Here is a 17,121-nt window from a genome sequence, read left to right as displayed (position 1 = left end):
ATTAAAAAGGACAAAGCCTTGGGAGGTTTTTATTTAAAATGAAAATTAAACCGAATAGGAACATAAAAGTTATCTCAGTAGGTGGCAGACAGAACAGAATGCAATCAACAAGGCCATAAAAAATGTTTTGTTTAACTTCAGAGTAGACAGCAGAGGATAAACAAATGACCTTTTCACAAATATAAATATATTATTTATAATATATAAAATATAATCTGAAAATGTTTCTGGCAAGTTTTTAGAAATAGGCATAGGTTCGTCGGTCTTCACTACTGTGTAAAACGACTTTTGAAGATTGATGATTACGATATTATTGTACTTGCAGTATTTATGGCATGTCCTCATAAACATCATTTAAATTTCATAATTTATAGGCATGGGCATAAAAGTACCATGCTATCAAAAGGGTGATGTGTGTGCAAAATAATTCTTTTGTGAGACTGCAGTTAAGTAATGGCACTTCTAATCTGAATGTTCACATGTACGTTCTTCCATATATTCCCAACCCCTCTAAATAAATATAAATATAGCAGAAAGAAAATTCCATTCCCTGAAATTACTTGCTATTTGGATGAGGACTTTTTTTTCCCATTAACCTGAAGAATTTATAATATCATGGTCGTCTTTTCTTTGAGGCAACTGTAAGAGACACCTGTCAGATACAGGGATATCACTTCAGAAGCTCTTTGTGAGAACAACATTAAGGGATGGAAATACGGTTACTTCATACTTGGAGTCATGTATGCAACATCCCAGTGCTTCTTCCTCCTTTCCACTACAACCATAATGCATTATTATGCATGTCTGAGTGTTTACAGCAATTAGAATTGGAAGGGCTGCCAAAAGAGGCCCCAGAACTGTTTCTTCAAAGTTACCTCTTTGCGGTTCCACCCGACTATTTGTTTGTTGTTATTTATTAACCCCCTTCGGGCATCTCAGAATGGCTTAATTGGTTCTCCTTTCATCTTCATAACCTGTGAGAATAGGCCAGACTAAAAATGTGTGATTGGGTGACCCGGTGAGCTTCATGCCCAGATATATAGCAATATCCAATTCTCTAACACTCCAGCCATTACATCTGAGACTTTGGTTGTAAGCAGATTTAAGACTCTTTACTTTATCCCTACTGATGTAATCCAATCACCTTTCTTAACTTGGATTATAAGTCTCTTCTGTATCGGTATGATGAAGAAGCTTCCTATTTGACAACAGAATCTGGTTTTTTTGAACTCTCAGAAGAGCGAGATATCAGGCTGACACGGTGAAGGATCACAACTTCTCTTTAATTATCAGGAAGCTTCCTTTGTTTATATTTTACCAACATTTATTGTCTTTGTGTATGCATACATTTTTTCCTGGTGATAAAAAGGACATTTTTGTATTCCACTATGCTGAATTATTTTTATCTTCCTCTTGTTTTCCAGATGGTGACGGGCAGACTGAACACTTGCTGCCAGGTTGTGCAGACACAGCTTGTCAAAAAAGTGTAATCTACCTATCTAAACCAGGACTGGATGAGGTATGCTGTGCTGCTATCTTCATAGATTGAATTTGAATGTGTAATACATTAAAGACAAGCCAATAACAAGATTTGAAGTTACTCCCAAAGGGGCAATAGTTAGGGGCCACCTTGAAGAACAGTCAAGTTTGCTGCAGCAAACATAGAAGTATGAACGGGAAATATACATTTTCAGGTACCCAGGGAAGTGCTGGTCTTTAGCCACAATCTCAGTCCTCTCAGTATTTATCCTCAAGGATGTCAAGTGCAGAGGTGTGTTCAGTACAGCACGAATACCAACAGGGTTCTGTGGCCAAAGTGATCTCCCTAAATTTTATCCTGTTTCTTAAGAAGCAGTAATGATATGCTCTGGAAAGAAAACCTTAGGAACGAATTTCTAGATGTAAAGATACTTCAAGCCTGGGTAGGGTAGCTAATAGTGTTGTTTTTCTTGATGCTCACAAGGACTTTGGAAAGGATCTTGTCAGGAATGCTTAGACATAGAGCTGGGCTTGGGTTGGCCAACCTGGAAAAATTTCAGTTTCTTTAACAGCCTTACTCTCAGAAAAGAATATTCAACCAGACCTTCTCATATGGTTCCATTCTTCACTCTCTATTCCTGGGTGGCTGCATTGGGGCCAAATAACATTGCTTTTTCTTTCTGCAGGTAGAAATATGAAGAGGTTCTTTCTAATTTATTTATTTATTTATTTGTCCAATTTGTCCCCTCCCATCGGGGGACTCTGGGCGGTTTACAATAATCAGTTAAAACAACAATACAATGAATAAAATATGCAATATAAAATTACAGCAATAAATAATATAAATAAGAGTAAAAAATAAAAAATCCAAGTGGCAACACTTGCTCTGAATTGTTTTCATTAAAAACAACTAGAATTTTTGAAAATGTCTTCAAACCACTAGCATCTAAAGAATTGGGCTAAATGTTGTTCTGTGTTTTTCAACACAATTTTCTCCAGCCGGTGTATGTATAGCTTTTGGGGGTGGGTGGGGGATTAGCTCAAGTTTCTCCTTTAAGCAACACAGCCTCTTGGATACTCTGTTTCTGAGCTCTCCAATCACACTTGCCTTTGTGAATCTACGCAAATCTTGCAGTCCTCCTCTCTTCTTTGCCCTTATGATAACCTTCCTTCATCAAAGCTGGACTTAAGGCCTTCTGACAGCATTTTTTCTTACACATTTAGAATAGTCATAAACAGTTCGTGCCACCTCATCAACTCAACCAATGAATTCAAGTCTATTCAGTTGCAATATAATACTGATGGAATATTTCTTGTTCAATGATACAGATCCTTGAAGCCAATAAATTCTGACTATTTGGTTCCCCCCCCCCCCCGCTTTTTCTTTCCAGTGGTTTCCAGTGTTGCAGAACTTTTCAGATGGCGTAAATGTATGGGGTTTTGTTTCACATACCAAGGATCCAACCTCAGATGAAATTTCATTTCCAATCACTCTTCATATTGGAGATTATAACATGGATGGCTATCCAGATGCACTTGCTATACTAAAAAACACATCAGGAAGGTATAGTATTGCCAGTAAATGTGTTTTTGGGTGCATAATGTTTCCTCCTTGCCATAGTGGTGCATGTGGCTATCTTCACCTTAAAATATTATAGTCCTTATAGCAACCTCAACATCCTCCATATGTGTTGGGACTGCACTTGCATAACTGCCAGTTTTGCCAGCAGTTCCAATACACCTGCACAACGCCAATTTGGGAATGCTGCCTTATAGAATTAAAATCCCTCCTTCTAAATATATTGAATATATTGTTTGAATGGTTTTAGAATAAGGTCTGTTTTTCTGTTCTACGTAGCCTATTGTTCTGCTGCTAAGCAGCATTTTAGGAATGGAAATCCAAGAAGAGAAGTGCATTACATGTCCCCTGTTTTCTGTTCTCCTGTTGAAGCTGTGTAGAAGTACGGATAAATCTCCTTTTTATTTTTCCAATATGCAGTATAATTCTTCACCAGTTGCATTTAGAGCAATAATTCCTGTGATGGTTTAAAGGACCACAGACATGCCATAGCCTCACCTGCTCTCCTCCCTGACCCTTTGTTGATGGGAATTGATGGTTGATGCCAATTCCCCCCTTCACTGTTGAAACTGGAGATTTTCAAATATCAAATATTAAAGATGCAGCTCTAGTGTTAAAATTAGGACAAAAGTCAATCAGGCATACCTAATCCCTTGAGTGTATGTTCAGGAGCTCTTGGGCCACATCCATAAACTTGTAAGTCCCATTTTGCTTGTTTGCTACCAGGTTAAAACAGCCCACATTGTATAATTAGGTAATATCGTTATTAGGAGCATCCAAAAGGATAGATAATGTTTTGAATTTTCCAGAACACTTCATTAGGCTAGGTGTCACAAAAAGCAGTGCGTAGGGGAAAATGGCTTGAAATAAAACATTCAGCTATGAATATGTCATGGGGGAAATGGCAAAAAGTACACTCTGCTGCCTTTAAAATTTAACTTCTGAGCTTATTCAGCTGCCTTTCCTTAGAATGCAGTGTTAGGGACTTGTGCCATTGACAGGCCCAGGAGCTGAAAGCGTCCTCATTGTCCACCTCTCTGTGACTTCACAGCAGTTCAGCCCCTCACTACCTCCAAACAGGCACCATCCAGTGGCTCCCTCACACCTTCATGTGTGTGCCCACAGACACTATTGGTCTGTTAAAGCAAAACACGGTGTTATTTTTCTTCTAATCAGAGGAGGTATTTCAAAAAATGTTTCTGCTGATTCCCCAAAATTGGGGAATGCTATTTCCACCCCTTTCCCAACATTTTGGCCAGATGGAAGGGAAGAATTCTGGGTCTGCTTATGAGGTGTTGTTCGTCCCCCCTGTGATTAACAATTGGATGGAGCCTGGAGGATCCCTGTTCTGGGGAGCATTGTTAGTTCCTTTGTTGACTGAGGCAGTTCCTCTCTTGAGCAAGTATTGACCAATTTCATTCTGATGGATGCACCATAGATGCATTTTCTGGTAGTTGGTACAGCGTTTCTGCTCAGTCATCAGCTTTCCATTATCAAAACACCAACAATGCCATGATCCAGCTCAGTTTTCTTTTGCCATGTACAAACATCCGGAGATGTTCAGGCATAAGAAGCATAGCCTAGAGCTCTTGTACAAGCATATGTGTTGGAGTTTGAAAGTTTATGTACAGTAATCATGTGGAAAATATTTACAGCATTCTTCATTTTATCACATTCTTGATCAAAAGAGATAAAAATTTAAAGTGACATGTGGCACAACGATGAATGAATTTGATATTATAATGTATATTCTTGGTTATTTGAAAAACCAGTTCTTAAAAATGTTCAAATAGGGATCCTCGGTGTTGATAACTATGGCAGTGTAGAATAAAGGAAGATTGGAACCATTAACAATTTTTTTTTAAAAAAAAAAGACAGATGAGTGGGAGGAGTTCATGCCCTGTTTCCTTAATCCAGATTGAGCATATGATAGATTGTGTCCCACGAGACTTCTGAATGCCTCCCCCTTCTCTTGTAAGGAATGCTGGGTTGTGTAGTATTGGCAGTAAGCTACTCCTATTCTTAATTGAGATTGCATATTTTATTATGAATGCCTTTATACTGCTTCAGTCATGCTACCTAAGAGTCTTAGAGCAAAACATGCAAATAGATATGTTACCATCATTTTTAAAATATCAGAATTATTGCATATATCAAATAGTAATAAGTACTATCAATATAAATTCAACATAGTCATAATATCATTATAAACCAAAGCATCCAGATTCATCCCAGCTCAGATATATCTCCCATTTTTGCTTCAAGAAGACAACACAGATTAATAATGTCTTCACTATTAAGAGATCCTAAGTTTAAAAAACTAAAATATGCACCCAACTTGTCAGGTTTAAAGCACATGAATGGAGCATTACAAGTCAGTAAGACCATTATTTTCCCTAGACTAGCATTCTCGACTCTGCCTGGCAACTTGATTGTACTTAGGAAGTACCCAGGTTAAAGTAGGTTTGCTTTCAGAAATTCTTGTGTTACTAGCTAATTTAGAAATTGCAGCACAGATACCAAAGCAGGATGACACTAAAGGAGGCACCAAGACTGAAATAAACTGGATCATGTTTATGAAAATTGTCCCCATTAATCACTAACAGTGCCAGGGATCCTTCCTCAGTCAGCCACAGTGACCATGAGCAGAGTGGATGGTGTTCCATGGAATTCTACTCACAAAGGGTGTTGCTTTCATTGGGCAAATTTTATAGACCTTCAATTTCTCTCTCCCCTTCCAGCCCCAGAGTTGTTTAGTGCAGAAAGTTCATTATCTCACAACTTGAAAGAGTATATAGGAAAAGCTAGCTTGTCTAAGCAGCCTCTCCTCCAGATGTTAATTAAAAAATGCAGGTCAATCACAGGAATATCAAGATGACATAATGCTGTTCTAAAAAGTAGTCTTCCAGAAATGCATAACACTGGAATTGTTCAATAATTGATCCATAGACATCTGGTACAAGGGCATCATACCTTTAATTATATAAATTACAATGAATAATGTAATTTGCATCAAGCAACTGATGCAGATTACTCATTCGTAACACTTGTCCAATGATGTGATGACACATGGGGTATTACTTGCTCACCCTGTGGACCCCCATGATATAATTATGTAACAGGTCAGTAGCAGAAAATAAAACACAGACTACTATAATATTAATTAATATGTCAAAATTACTCCTTTGGTTAGTATCTGGACAGAGTATTACAATAGTATGTCACTAATTTCCAAGATGATGTGTATATTTTTTTCTGTATTTCTTTTCCTTTAGTAACACCATTCTGTTTTGTACATCAACTTTTATTTAGTTCTGTGGGAAGGAGGACAGAAGAATTAAAAAGTAGCTTACTTATTTTGCATGCAGAATATGCAAACTGTTTCTACTTAATATCCTGATAGTGGTTTTATACATAGCGGTAACTGAAATTAAATGGAACTAAGAATATATTTTATAAACTTAGCGAAGCCTTTCTCAAACTTTTGACCCTGGAGGTACCCTTGAAATATTTTTCAGACCTCAGGGAACCTCTGCACATTCAGGCTCAAGTATAGGCCAGGAGTTACAAAATTAGTATATTCATTTCATGGGTAGGCCAGTATATATGCATTAACAGTCTTAAACTAAAAATATAGCATGAAACTTACCTCTTTCTTGTGAAGTTGCCTGAATTTGAAATAATTTTTAAATAAAGTGTGATCTCCCAGGGAACCCTTAGTGACCTCTCGCAGAACCCGAGGGTGCCATGGAACCCTGGGTGAGAAACCCTGATTTAGTGCATCTGCAGAAATATGACTCTGAAAAGTGATTTATTGCATGGTAGGTTTTGATCATTCATATATTCACACACCATTTGTATCTGTGGATTTTTTTAATGGTTATCCTTACAATTTTTAAAGCGATGTTTAGATTAATGATTATAATTAAAGTTGTCTTTAATAGCTTGCTGTTGATGGATTTCTGAAGTAAAAAGAAAAGGAAAAAGTGTATCTTTTCATCCTGTGAGCACGTTCCATTATCTCCTCCAGATTTATCCCCATCATTCCTCTCTACTGATCACTGTGTTACTGCATATCCCATCTACAAAATGTCACTTAATTGGAAGCTCTGCATGTAAAAATTGTTAATACTAATAAGAAAATCACCTTCTGATGCCATCAGCAAATTGCTTTTGCATTTATACAGTAATTCTGTAACATTAGAATGAAAAAGCTCTTTGAATTCAGCTTTCATTTTCTAAAATGCTTTAGGTGACCATTAGTTCCAAAGTTTTAAAGAGAGACCCAAATACTTAGAGGAGTGACAAGCTTGTCTTTTCAATAAAAAAACAGAATTTTGAAGTATTTCTCTTTGAACTTCCTGAGCAAGTCAAAATGTCAGTGAGCTTAACTTTATGTAGCTTTTTTAAGACTGTTAAAAGCGATTTGTGGTGAAGAGTAACAATTCAGTTTATAGATGCAGGACAAGCAAGAACTTGTAGCAGGAACAGTACCAGAACGTTAATTTCTTTTCCCCAATGGCATATGCTTCTAGTTCAATATGCACTCACTTGCATTTAGAAGCATTACAAATGCTTTAATTCAATAAACTGGAATGTTAATCAACAGAAAATAAAGATTGAAGTGCCCTTTTCTTCCTTTTCTTTGTTCCTATCTGGGTTTGTTATCTCTGCCATCTTTGTGCTTTTATTGTGTTATGTTTTCTTGTTTTCACTTTTTTTTTTTTAACAATTTGAAAACTGCCCAGAGTTGCTGCAAGTTGGGTGGCATATCAATTTAATAAATGAATGAATTGCATGATAGGACAAGCTGAACAGATTGGTGGCTGTTCCTCTCCTTGGCCAAAGTTGAGGGTGCATTTTGCAAAGCTAGCAGTGTTTTTGTTTTAATTTCAGCTTGAAATTTATTTAATTATTTGTTTGTTTGTTTATCTTTCAAATCCAGTCAAATTTAGTTTAATTTGATTACTGAAGTTTATGGACTTAGAACCATCAATTAATGCTGTTAGTACTCAGCCACAGTCTCAGTAACTATTTTAAATGAAGACCACAAGAAGACTTGTGGTGGATGGAATATGTAAGAGACTGGAAAGAAAACATGCTGCAAGCAGCTCAAATATTTATTTTTCTGGATCTTTCCCAATTAATGCTGCAATGTAGGGGTTCCAGAAGAACTAATCTGTTGATGATGTCTGTCTGAAAGGAAAAAAAAAGCCCATTTCTTATAAAGTGCCACTTAATGTTGTATGTATAAAAAAAGTCAAACATCATAATCTGAAAATAACTAGTACAATAAAGGAATAGATTTTATTCTGATCTCTGTGCATGACAGCCACCTACATAGTATGCAGAATAATAAGAACGACATTTTCTTATATAAATCTAATTGGGACTACACTATTCCTCATTCTTTAACAACTGACATAGCTGTGAGTTGATTACAGATTGCTTTAGTAGCTTCCAGGGTTCTTTTAATAAGCATGCACAGAGAGAGAGAATGTTTTTCCAATAAAAGTTTATGAAATCAAACAGAAGAGTGAAGCTGCTGGAAGCCTCAAGGCTACCTTAAGTCGCTTAGTGTCATGTTCGTCATTGCAATGTTCAATGTACATCGTAACGTTTCGCATGCCATGGTGCTGACACGCGTTCCGGTTGGGAGGGAGCTGCTGGGAGACCTTGTACCAGGGTTTCTATCTCTCTTCATTGGGATGGAATGTGTTTGGGTTATCGTTTGTGTTCAAGGTCGTTTTTACCCGTTGATTAGCAGAACTCGTTAGGAGCACCTGGGATGGGGAATTTGAAACAGTTGTATGAGGGGGGAGGGATTACATTCGCACCGAGGGTTTTTAGTTTATATTTGGCGCGCTTTTGCTCATTCTCAGCTTTCTTTATACTTGCATACTATTCTTAAATAAACCAGATTTTATTCAAGCTCTTGCTTGTGAGTCTGAGAATACTTTAGGATAGGCAACCCTTACACTTAGTGATTAGATGGCCTTAGACAAATAAAGAAGTCCATTGATTTATAAGAAAATCTCCAATTAAAGCTGGCTCACCAAATCAACCAAGTTAGAAGGGCCATCTTTATTGCTTTAGCCATCACCAGAGTTACAGACGTTATTGAATATTATTAATGGCTTAACGGGATAAATTTTGAGTAAAGGACTTGACAAGTTAGGTAAGGCATAGCATCCGTGTTGTGTGTCAGAAAGAGCGTGTTACTAGCCAGTAAATGTCTAGTAGCTGCAGCAGCTCTAGGAAGATGTCAGGTCCACCTGATCATGGAAAAACTAGGGGAAGCCATTCCATTCCTTTCTTCATGTTCTGTTTATATATTTGCATATCCTAAAATCACCAGTTAAGCTTCCACGACTGAGGGTAGACTTAAAGTGCATCACCTTACACTCATCCTTGAGCCCTGTTCTTCACAACAGGTTACTTTGCAGAGGGGGTACCGTAATCCTTGCTATTGTTTGCTGCTTTCATCCACCAACCCATAAGGCAGTGCCCAGTGTGCCCTACCAAGTATGTCTGCTCTATTCCACCCAAAGTGTTGGTTTTCGAGACTTGTTTCAGACACCAGAGAACACTTCATTGGGGGACAAGAAGCATGGAGAAGTAGATAAGGAAAAGAAAGAAACCAACCTCTGGTTACATTAGAACAGATCCCATTTTTGCGCATAATGTTGTGTTTTGGCAATGGACAGTTAGTGACATCCAGTGCTGCTAATTGCCCCTTTACTAGGCCTTGTATCCCCTGCCTATCTGCCGAAGAAGAGTTGAGTTCATTTTGCTGAATTGAGGTTGGCCTCTTAACATTAAGGACAAGATGGAAAGTAGCTACAAACTAGTGATGTAGTATGAATCAGGCAGGGGCCATGTTTAGGCCGTGACACATCACTAGTGTTCCTCAGAGGTTAATGTTCTCCAAAGCGTGTTTCTCAAAATACAGGTCAGTGTGTGTCACTCATCTGTGGACTCACATTTCTGAAGCACAAAGGAAATTAATGTGGGCATCCAGAGTGTAAAAATGTGTGAATTCATGCATTTTCTCCCTCAATATAAATCCTCACTTGTGATAAGAATGATGTTAGGCGTTGACTAGCAGCCATTGTTTCTTGATCCTTTTCTTCTAGATTTGTGAATATGCATGACACTCATTTCTTTGCTTTCTATAACTGTGTAACATGTCATCCAGATACATGGGGGTATGTGTTCTGGCACTGCATTTATGATATCAGTCCTTCTTTGTTTAGAAAGCAAGTGCTGAAAGAGTTTGCTGATTACTGTAATCGAAGAAGATGTATGTCCTTCACCCCAAATCAGAAAGAATTCCACTGCATGTAAGAGGAACAAAGGACTTTTTTTTCTTAATTCTGTGATTTCAAGATTCACTTAAGGAACATTTATTAATGTGCCTTACTTGTAGTGGAAGTTAAAAGCTTTTAAGAAAGCAAGTGATTTTTCAAGAAGGCAAATTGTTCTGACTTTTAAGTAGTAATTGTACACAGCTGCCTAATTGAAGATAATCTCACCAAGATGTTAACCCTTGTTCAAATGTAGGAAGAGAAAAGAAAAATAACAGGAATGATACAAAATAAAAACACATTTCTTGATGGGTTAAGAAAACTGCTTTAAGAAATAAAGGTGCACATTAAACTCTAGGATGCAGTCCCAGGAAATGTAGCTATGACACAGCTTAGCCCTAAAAATTTGATAGCTCCAAGTCATGATGGCTATACATTTTGAAAGGCTGTTTGAAATAAATAATAATTTTGCATCTTTGGTAAATGAGAGATCTGTATTTCATATATGCTGGTAGATGTTTTTATTTCCCTAAATTTTGTGGTGGGCTCCATCTGGCAGATATTCAAACATGAAACTAGCAGAGGAGTAAATCTTATTCCATAAATTTGTGGGGGTTCTCCTTACTTAAATTTACCATACTGGAATTTGAATTACCTATCCTATTTCTGCTTATGTGTGTGTAGCTCTTTAAAAACAAAATCAGTTTTTCTCCCACTGGCTAATGAACTGCCAAAGGCAGTTATAAATATTTATAAATTCTTGTAAAATCTGAGCTGATAATTGGCAGGGGAGGCTCTTAACATGAAACACTTAGCATGCCATTTTAGAGAGGAAATATATTGACAGTTGTTAACAAGTGCAATAAAAAAAAGCCAAGATTATTGTAATAGTTATAAAATGGGTTGTGTATAGGTGACCTAAATAAGATTAATGGTTGATTATATAGTTGCCATGTGTTCATTAGAATCCATTAATTGTGTTACACGCAAATGTGGGTGGGAAAGGAAATACCTTTCTCTGAATTCAGAAAGTTTTCAGTTACAAGTATCTTTTAATATATGTATGAACATTTTTATGTGTATTTGTAACATTCTAATGTATAATACAGGCACATTAATTCTGATCTATCTAGAGAATGAAAAGGGAACTCTTCTTTGGAGAATGCTATCCAAAGATTCTTACACATTCAAAGTTTGTGAATCGAGAGAGAAAAATGTTTGGTGGTTTTGACAGTAGTCATGCAGAAATTCTTCCAAAGCATTGCTTCTTTGGCTTAAAAAAGGCATTGTTTCACCCAGGAAATGTTGATATAAAACAAGAAGGGTTCAACCAGATGATCTTATCATACAGCTCAGATATCCAGCCATGGGATCAACTGTAGGGCCTTGTGATGTTAGACATTGCTATTCTTAGCTTAGCCTCCACTTTAGTGTTTTGTCTCAGCCTAGCTTACAGTTTGAGCTTAAATTTTCAGTAACAGCCAAATGGCTTTTTTTGCAACCTCTCCTTGTATGGGTGATTTGGGGGCTAGCCAAAATATTAATTTAAGTATCTGCTTTTCCACCTGCAGAAGATTCTTTTTCACGCTAGCCATTTCCTCCTTCAGAGTAGAGATGGAACAGGCTTGCTGCAGATGTGATTTTCAGCTAACCATGGTTAAAGTGATCTGTCTGGAGAAATAACTAAGTTAAAACACCACCAAAATAAAAACACTACAAAACATACCCCTACACTTTCATCCAAGTAAGACCTTTGGAAGCAAACATTGTTTTACCTACAGTCCAAATGACAGCAAGGAGGAGACCAGGCAGATTTCCTAAGGGAGAAGAATCCTTAGGGAATGCTGTGTTGTGCATCCTTATAAGTCCTTTCCAACCTCAGGGAATGGAAAGGAAAATTTGGGAGCCTATTTTAGATAAAGAATGGGTCTCCCTATGAATTATTATTCTTTTAATAGACAAGGAAAGTTTACTTAATAGACCTCCCATTTCAGGTTACTAATTAGATTATTCATACAAACCATATTAGGTGGCTCACCAAGAAATTACAACAGGAGTTGGAAAGGGAGGACAGCTACACCCGTTCCATTAATTGGTGAACCATTTAATTCTTCCCCTCCCAGTTTTTTAATTGTAGCAACCGCTGATCTAATTTTGCTGATTGATTACTATGATTAAGTGATAAGAGCCCCTTTTGCAAACCTTTGGCTCAAGACTGCTCCTGGCCTAGGAAGCCTACTTCTTAATTGCTAAGATATGTAACGGCATAGAATTAACAGGACCATGCAGCTTTTTATTCATCCAGGGCCATGCCAGAGTACGTAATAGCACCATGACACAGAAATGGCTTAATTATATGCTTTTGCCACCTTTCTTAAAAAGGACTTTAAAGTAGTTTCCTTACTGTTGTGACACAGTATATGGAAGAGATGGATGGAGTGAGGTCATTGGAATACATTTGACTAATTTCTTGATGTACTACTAGGAGGACCCCCCCCCCCAAAAAGCTAGATGTGAACACATGCATCAAAGCAGGTTCCTAAGGTTGAAATATATTGTTTCCATCCCTCAGGTACTCCACAAGTCATGATTTGCAAATCCAGCTATCTCTATCTGCCCTGTCATCTTTCAAGCATTGCCTCCTTTGCAACATGAGCTGACGTTTACCAGTTCAAACTGTGGTGATCTGGTAAAAGAGAGTGAAGTGAATTGGGGAAGGGAGGCATTGTTACAATGGAAAAGGTTTCCTATTTGCTCAAGAGATTGAGATTACATGGTGGTAGCATGAATACATTAAATTTTAATTCTGAGATCATCCTTCAATCCCATTCCACTATCAAAATGGATAGAAGGTGATGTTTCATTCTGAGCTGGCAGATTTCTGCATTAACTCTGGCTTTTTTTGCAAGTCTGCCTTTAAATTTTGAACTGTCCTGTATAGGAAACATAACTGTTGGTTTATTTTAGTGCAAAATCATTTAGATTTTGGTTTAAGATATTTGATATTTCATTTGTCTTATTTTGCTTAGATAGAAAATCAAATCACACTCTCTTTACTGTGACAATGTTTGAGGAATATTAATAATGGAGACTATCAATATTGGTGTGTGTTAATTAATATATAATTAATTAATTAGCCTGTACTTCCACACCAAGTAGGAGTAATGGGATTTCCTTTTGAGGAGATATGTATAAGATTGCACAACTAGTTAATAATTCCTGAGTCTGCACATGAAGGGAGCTTAAATAGTAGAATGTACTTGACAAAGGCCCAAAAAATTTAGTTTATGTGAACCATTTATGGAAACCTAAGTCCTCATAAATACAGGTAGTTCTCATTTAGCAACTACCTCATTTAGTGACTGTTCACAGTGATGATGGTAATGAAAAGTAGCTTTGTGACCAATCCTCACATTTATGACTTTCTCAGGTCTGTAAAGCAAAGGAAAGCTGAAGTAAGATCGTAAGCACATTTACAGTTTCACTTAGCGACTGCTTCACTTAATAACCAAGTTGCCAGCCCCCATTGTGGTCGCTAAATGAGGACTACCTGTAGAACACTAGCAAAGTCAAACACAACAAATGCAGATTCATCTTACAGCCCCTGTCCAAGTAGGGACCAACAGTGATGGGTTGAGGGATTTAAAAGGCACATTGGGTGCCTGCAGCCTTGCTCTGCTTACAGCATCAGTTTCATCACTGAAAATTGCCAAACTCCCCTCCCTTCCAGAGTCTATTTTTGGAGTGCAGCTGCCTCGAGCTGACTGAACCTTTTAGCATGTTGCACTGTCTTTCTGTTTGCAGGGAATTTTTACAGGGAGAGGGAGGCAGGCACTGAAAAACGGTGTTCTACCAACCCTGTACTTTTCCAGATATAAGTTAAGAATCTGTTATTTTTACTGCAGTGCAGTTGATTGTGTGTTGTTAAATGTTGAAACGCCACTGTGGCACTCTGGAGAAACTCTGGGCAGGCAAAGATTTCTCTTTCCAGCGTATCCTAGTGTCACTCTTCTTTTTCCTCCCCTTGTCTTTGAAAAGAAAATCAGCCGGCAAGGTTGCTGTTCTTTCCTCTTTGCGTGCTGCCTTAAAAAGTAAGAAAAGAAAGGGGCTTTAGCCAAAGATTTCCCCCCTTACTAGCCTTAAATCAAAATATGAGTGCGACATGCATTTTATTACATTCTTGTAGTTTGCAGATTTGACATTAACACTTAAAGGTATCTCTTGACTCTATAGATCAATGTTTCTCAACCTTGGCTGGCTGGGCAATTCTCGGAGCTGAAGTCCACCCATCTTAAAGTTGCCATGGTTGAGAAACACTGATCTATAGATGTTTGGGGGCTTCTTCTGCCGTTTTTCTGGCAGTAGTGAAATAGGTTTATTCACCACTCAGTGTTTTATGGTCATGCAGATGACCCCTTCCCTATCTCAAAGTAGTCCCCATGGTCTTTTCCTGAAATGTAATCTGCCTTCAGAAGTCAACTCTTGGTTGAACCTCATCACCATTCATGATCAGCTCTTTCTGCTTGGACTTTAGTATTCAGTGCTGGCTTTGTAGCAATGTTTCCAGTAGCTGCTTCTGATTTGTTAGGAAACTCCACTCCATAATTTTGCTTCATTGATTTGCTTCCTTGATTTAAATACTGGCCACCTAAAATGAAGGATGCTAAGGAGCTGGACTATTCTGCAGTTAATCATTACACAAGGAGCCACAAATCTGACTGTTTTGGAAGGAACAGATTAATGTTTCTGCACTTCTGGAATTTGTCATTACCTCACTGAGTGGCTGGAAAAATAAAATGAGATAAACCCTGTGAATGTTATGCTTACATAGAAGGGAGCTAGATAAATATTTGTCTTACCATTGCCTTTCTTACCATATACAGTTGAGCATTTTACTTATGTCTGAAAAGTGTAAACAGTTTACATACCACCAAGTTGTGACATAGCCCATAAAATAAAACAACCTTTTCAGTAATTTTTTTAGAAAGACATATATCAAATGAAGAAAATAAATTCTAGACTGTTGTTAGAGCATGCCACCTTTTATCGCACCAGGGTACATAAGAAAAATAATTAAATAAGCTGTCTATGGTTTAATGGGTTGATACTGGGCTGAAACAGAATGGGAAAAAATGGAACATGATGAGACTTATGACTCATGCTGGGTGTAAATATGTAAATATAAAGTATGGTAAAATAAGCTTGAGATGATAATGCAGAGCTTCGTTAAAGTGCAAAACTAGCAAGTGGAAGGCAGAGTCTTAAATGTTTTAGAGCTAGTGGATAGTGATGATGCTTATAGTACAATATAGCTGATAGCTCTCTTGTTCTATTCTCAAAACCTGGATTCCGTTCTTACCATATCTACATACACCTACATTATACAACTGTAGTATTGGCAGAGTATTCTTCCACTTTATTGCTCTATCTGCAGGTTTGGCTGGCTTTAACATCCACTTTCAAGGAAACCAGATATTTTGCTTACTGTAACAAAAACACCATCTGCGCAGAGCTAATTCTCCCAGGGTTCTCCATAACAACTAGTGCAGGTTTTCTGGTTTGGTTCTGATAATTGGGAACGTGGGGAGGCAGTCCCACCACATCCAAAGAGCAACAGATTGGGGAAGATTGGCCTAGTGAAGGGTACTAGGTAAACCCGTATAATCGCTCATGTGAAATTGCCCAGCCCGACCAAAGAGAGCCAGTGACTATGGTGGGATGGGGAAAACAAGTGACAGCTTGAGGCTTGGTATCCTTCTGTCTCTTTCATATGGTTCCTCTCACTTTAGGGCCAAGGATTCATCCAAGAGTGACTTCTTGGATGAATCAAGAATTGAAACAAAATCCTTTCTCTTCCAAACTGGAAATAGCACACAACCTATACACGAATTACCTTTCCTGCCATCAGGACTGTGTTTCTTCTAGGTTTTTTTAAAAAAGTAATTAAGTGCTAGAAATTGTTTGGAGTGCTATTTTGTTTTTAAAGAAACTCACCTAGAGGTTTCCTTGTTTGATAATTATTTAATCCCACTCTTTGCAGTCTAAGGCTGCTGTGTGTAAGTGACTGTGGGATTTTCCGTAAAATGTTTTATGACGCTGGCTTGCAGTCAGTGTCGTGAGGGGATAGGAAAACAGGCTAAGGCCTATACCTGTTTTGTTCCTTCCTTTGCAGCAACCAACAGGCTTTCCTATTAGAGAACGAAGAATGCAGGAATGCAAGCTGCAAGGGTGCACGCCGGACATTTAAGGTTCATTGGGCACTGTCAGATCTAAATCAAATCAAGGATGCTATGGTGGCGACCTTCTTTGACATTTATGAAGATGTGAGTTGAGCTCTTTCTGCTGTTTTCCTGCCTTCTTAGTTGCCAACCACCCTTTCTTATTTTAACCCTGAGTCAAAACTCTGCTTCATACTAGGGGTCATCTAACAGATCTTAGAAACGGGGCATGTAAACCAGATCTCATGAGCAAAAGGATAGATTCAGCAAAAAAGCTGTTCCTGAGTTACAATCCAGAGCCATTGAGGGCTTTAACAGTGAAAACAATAGGAAATAGCCCCATCTTTAGCTATTGGCCCTGGAAACCAAATTCAGAAATAAGGACATGCAATAGGGGAGAGGTATTGCTGTTCAGACCCTGTTTGAAATTCTGATGGATAGAATAAGGATTAGTGAACTAAACAGAGGTTTATTTTTGATCCAGCAAGAGCTGCTGTCATATCTCAGCTTCTTGATCCAAGTCCTTCTCTGAAATGCC

At 37.8% G+C, this 17,121-nt stretch overlaps 1 protein-coding gene across 1 annotated transcript in view; it reads left to right on the top strand.

Annotated features, from left to right (window-relative positions):
* Positions 1–17,121, top strand: part of ITFG1 (integrin alpha FG-GAP repeat containing 1) — a 91,359-nt gene that overhangs the window by 38,872 nt on the left and 35,366 nt on the right. Inside the window, exons 9-11 of the mRNA XM_063312902.1 lie at positions 1,425–1,519; positions 2,871–3,043; positions 16,538–16,688. Coding sequence (XP_063168972.1) covers positions 1,425–1,519; positions 2,871–3,043; positions 16,538–16,688 — 419 coding nt within the window. The remainder of the gene's footprint in view (positions 1–1,424; positions 1,520–2,870; positions 3,044–16,537; positions 16,689–17,121) is intronic.

This window comes from Candoia aspera, chromosome 11 (assembly GCF_035149785.1).
Source record: "Candoia aspera isolate rCanAsp1 chromosome 11, rCanAsp1.hap2, whole genome shotgun sequence".
Lineage (NCBI taxonomy): Eukaryota > Metazoa > Chordata > Lepidosauria > Squamata > Boidae > Candoia > Candoia aspera.
Note: the sequence above shows the minus strand (reverse complement) of the source record. Positions and strands in the feature narration are given on the sequence as shown.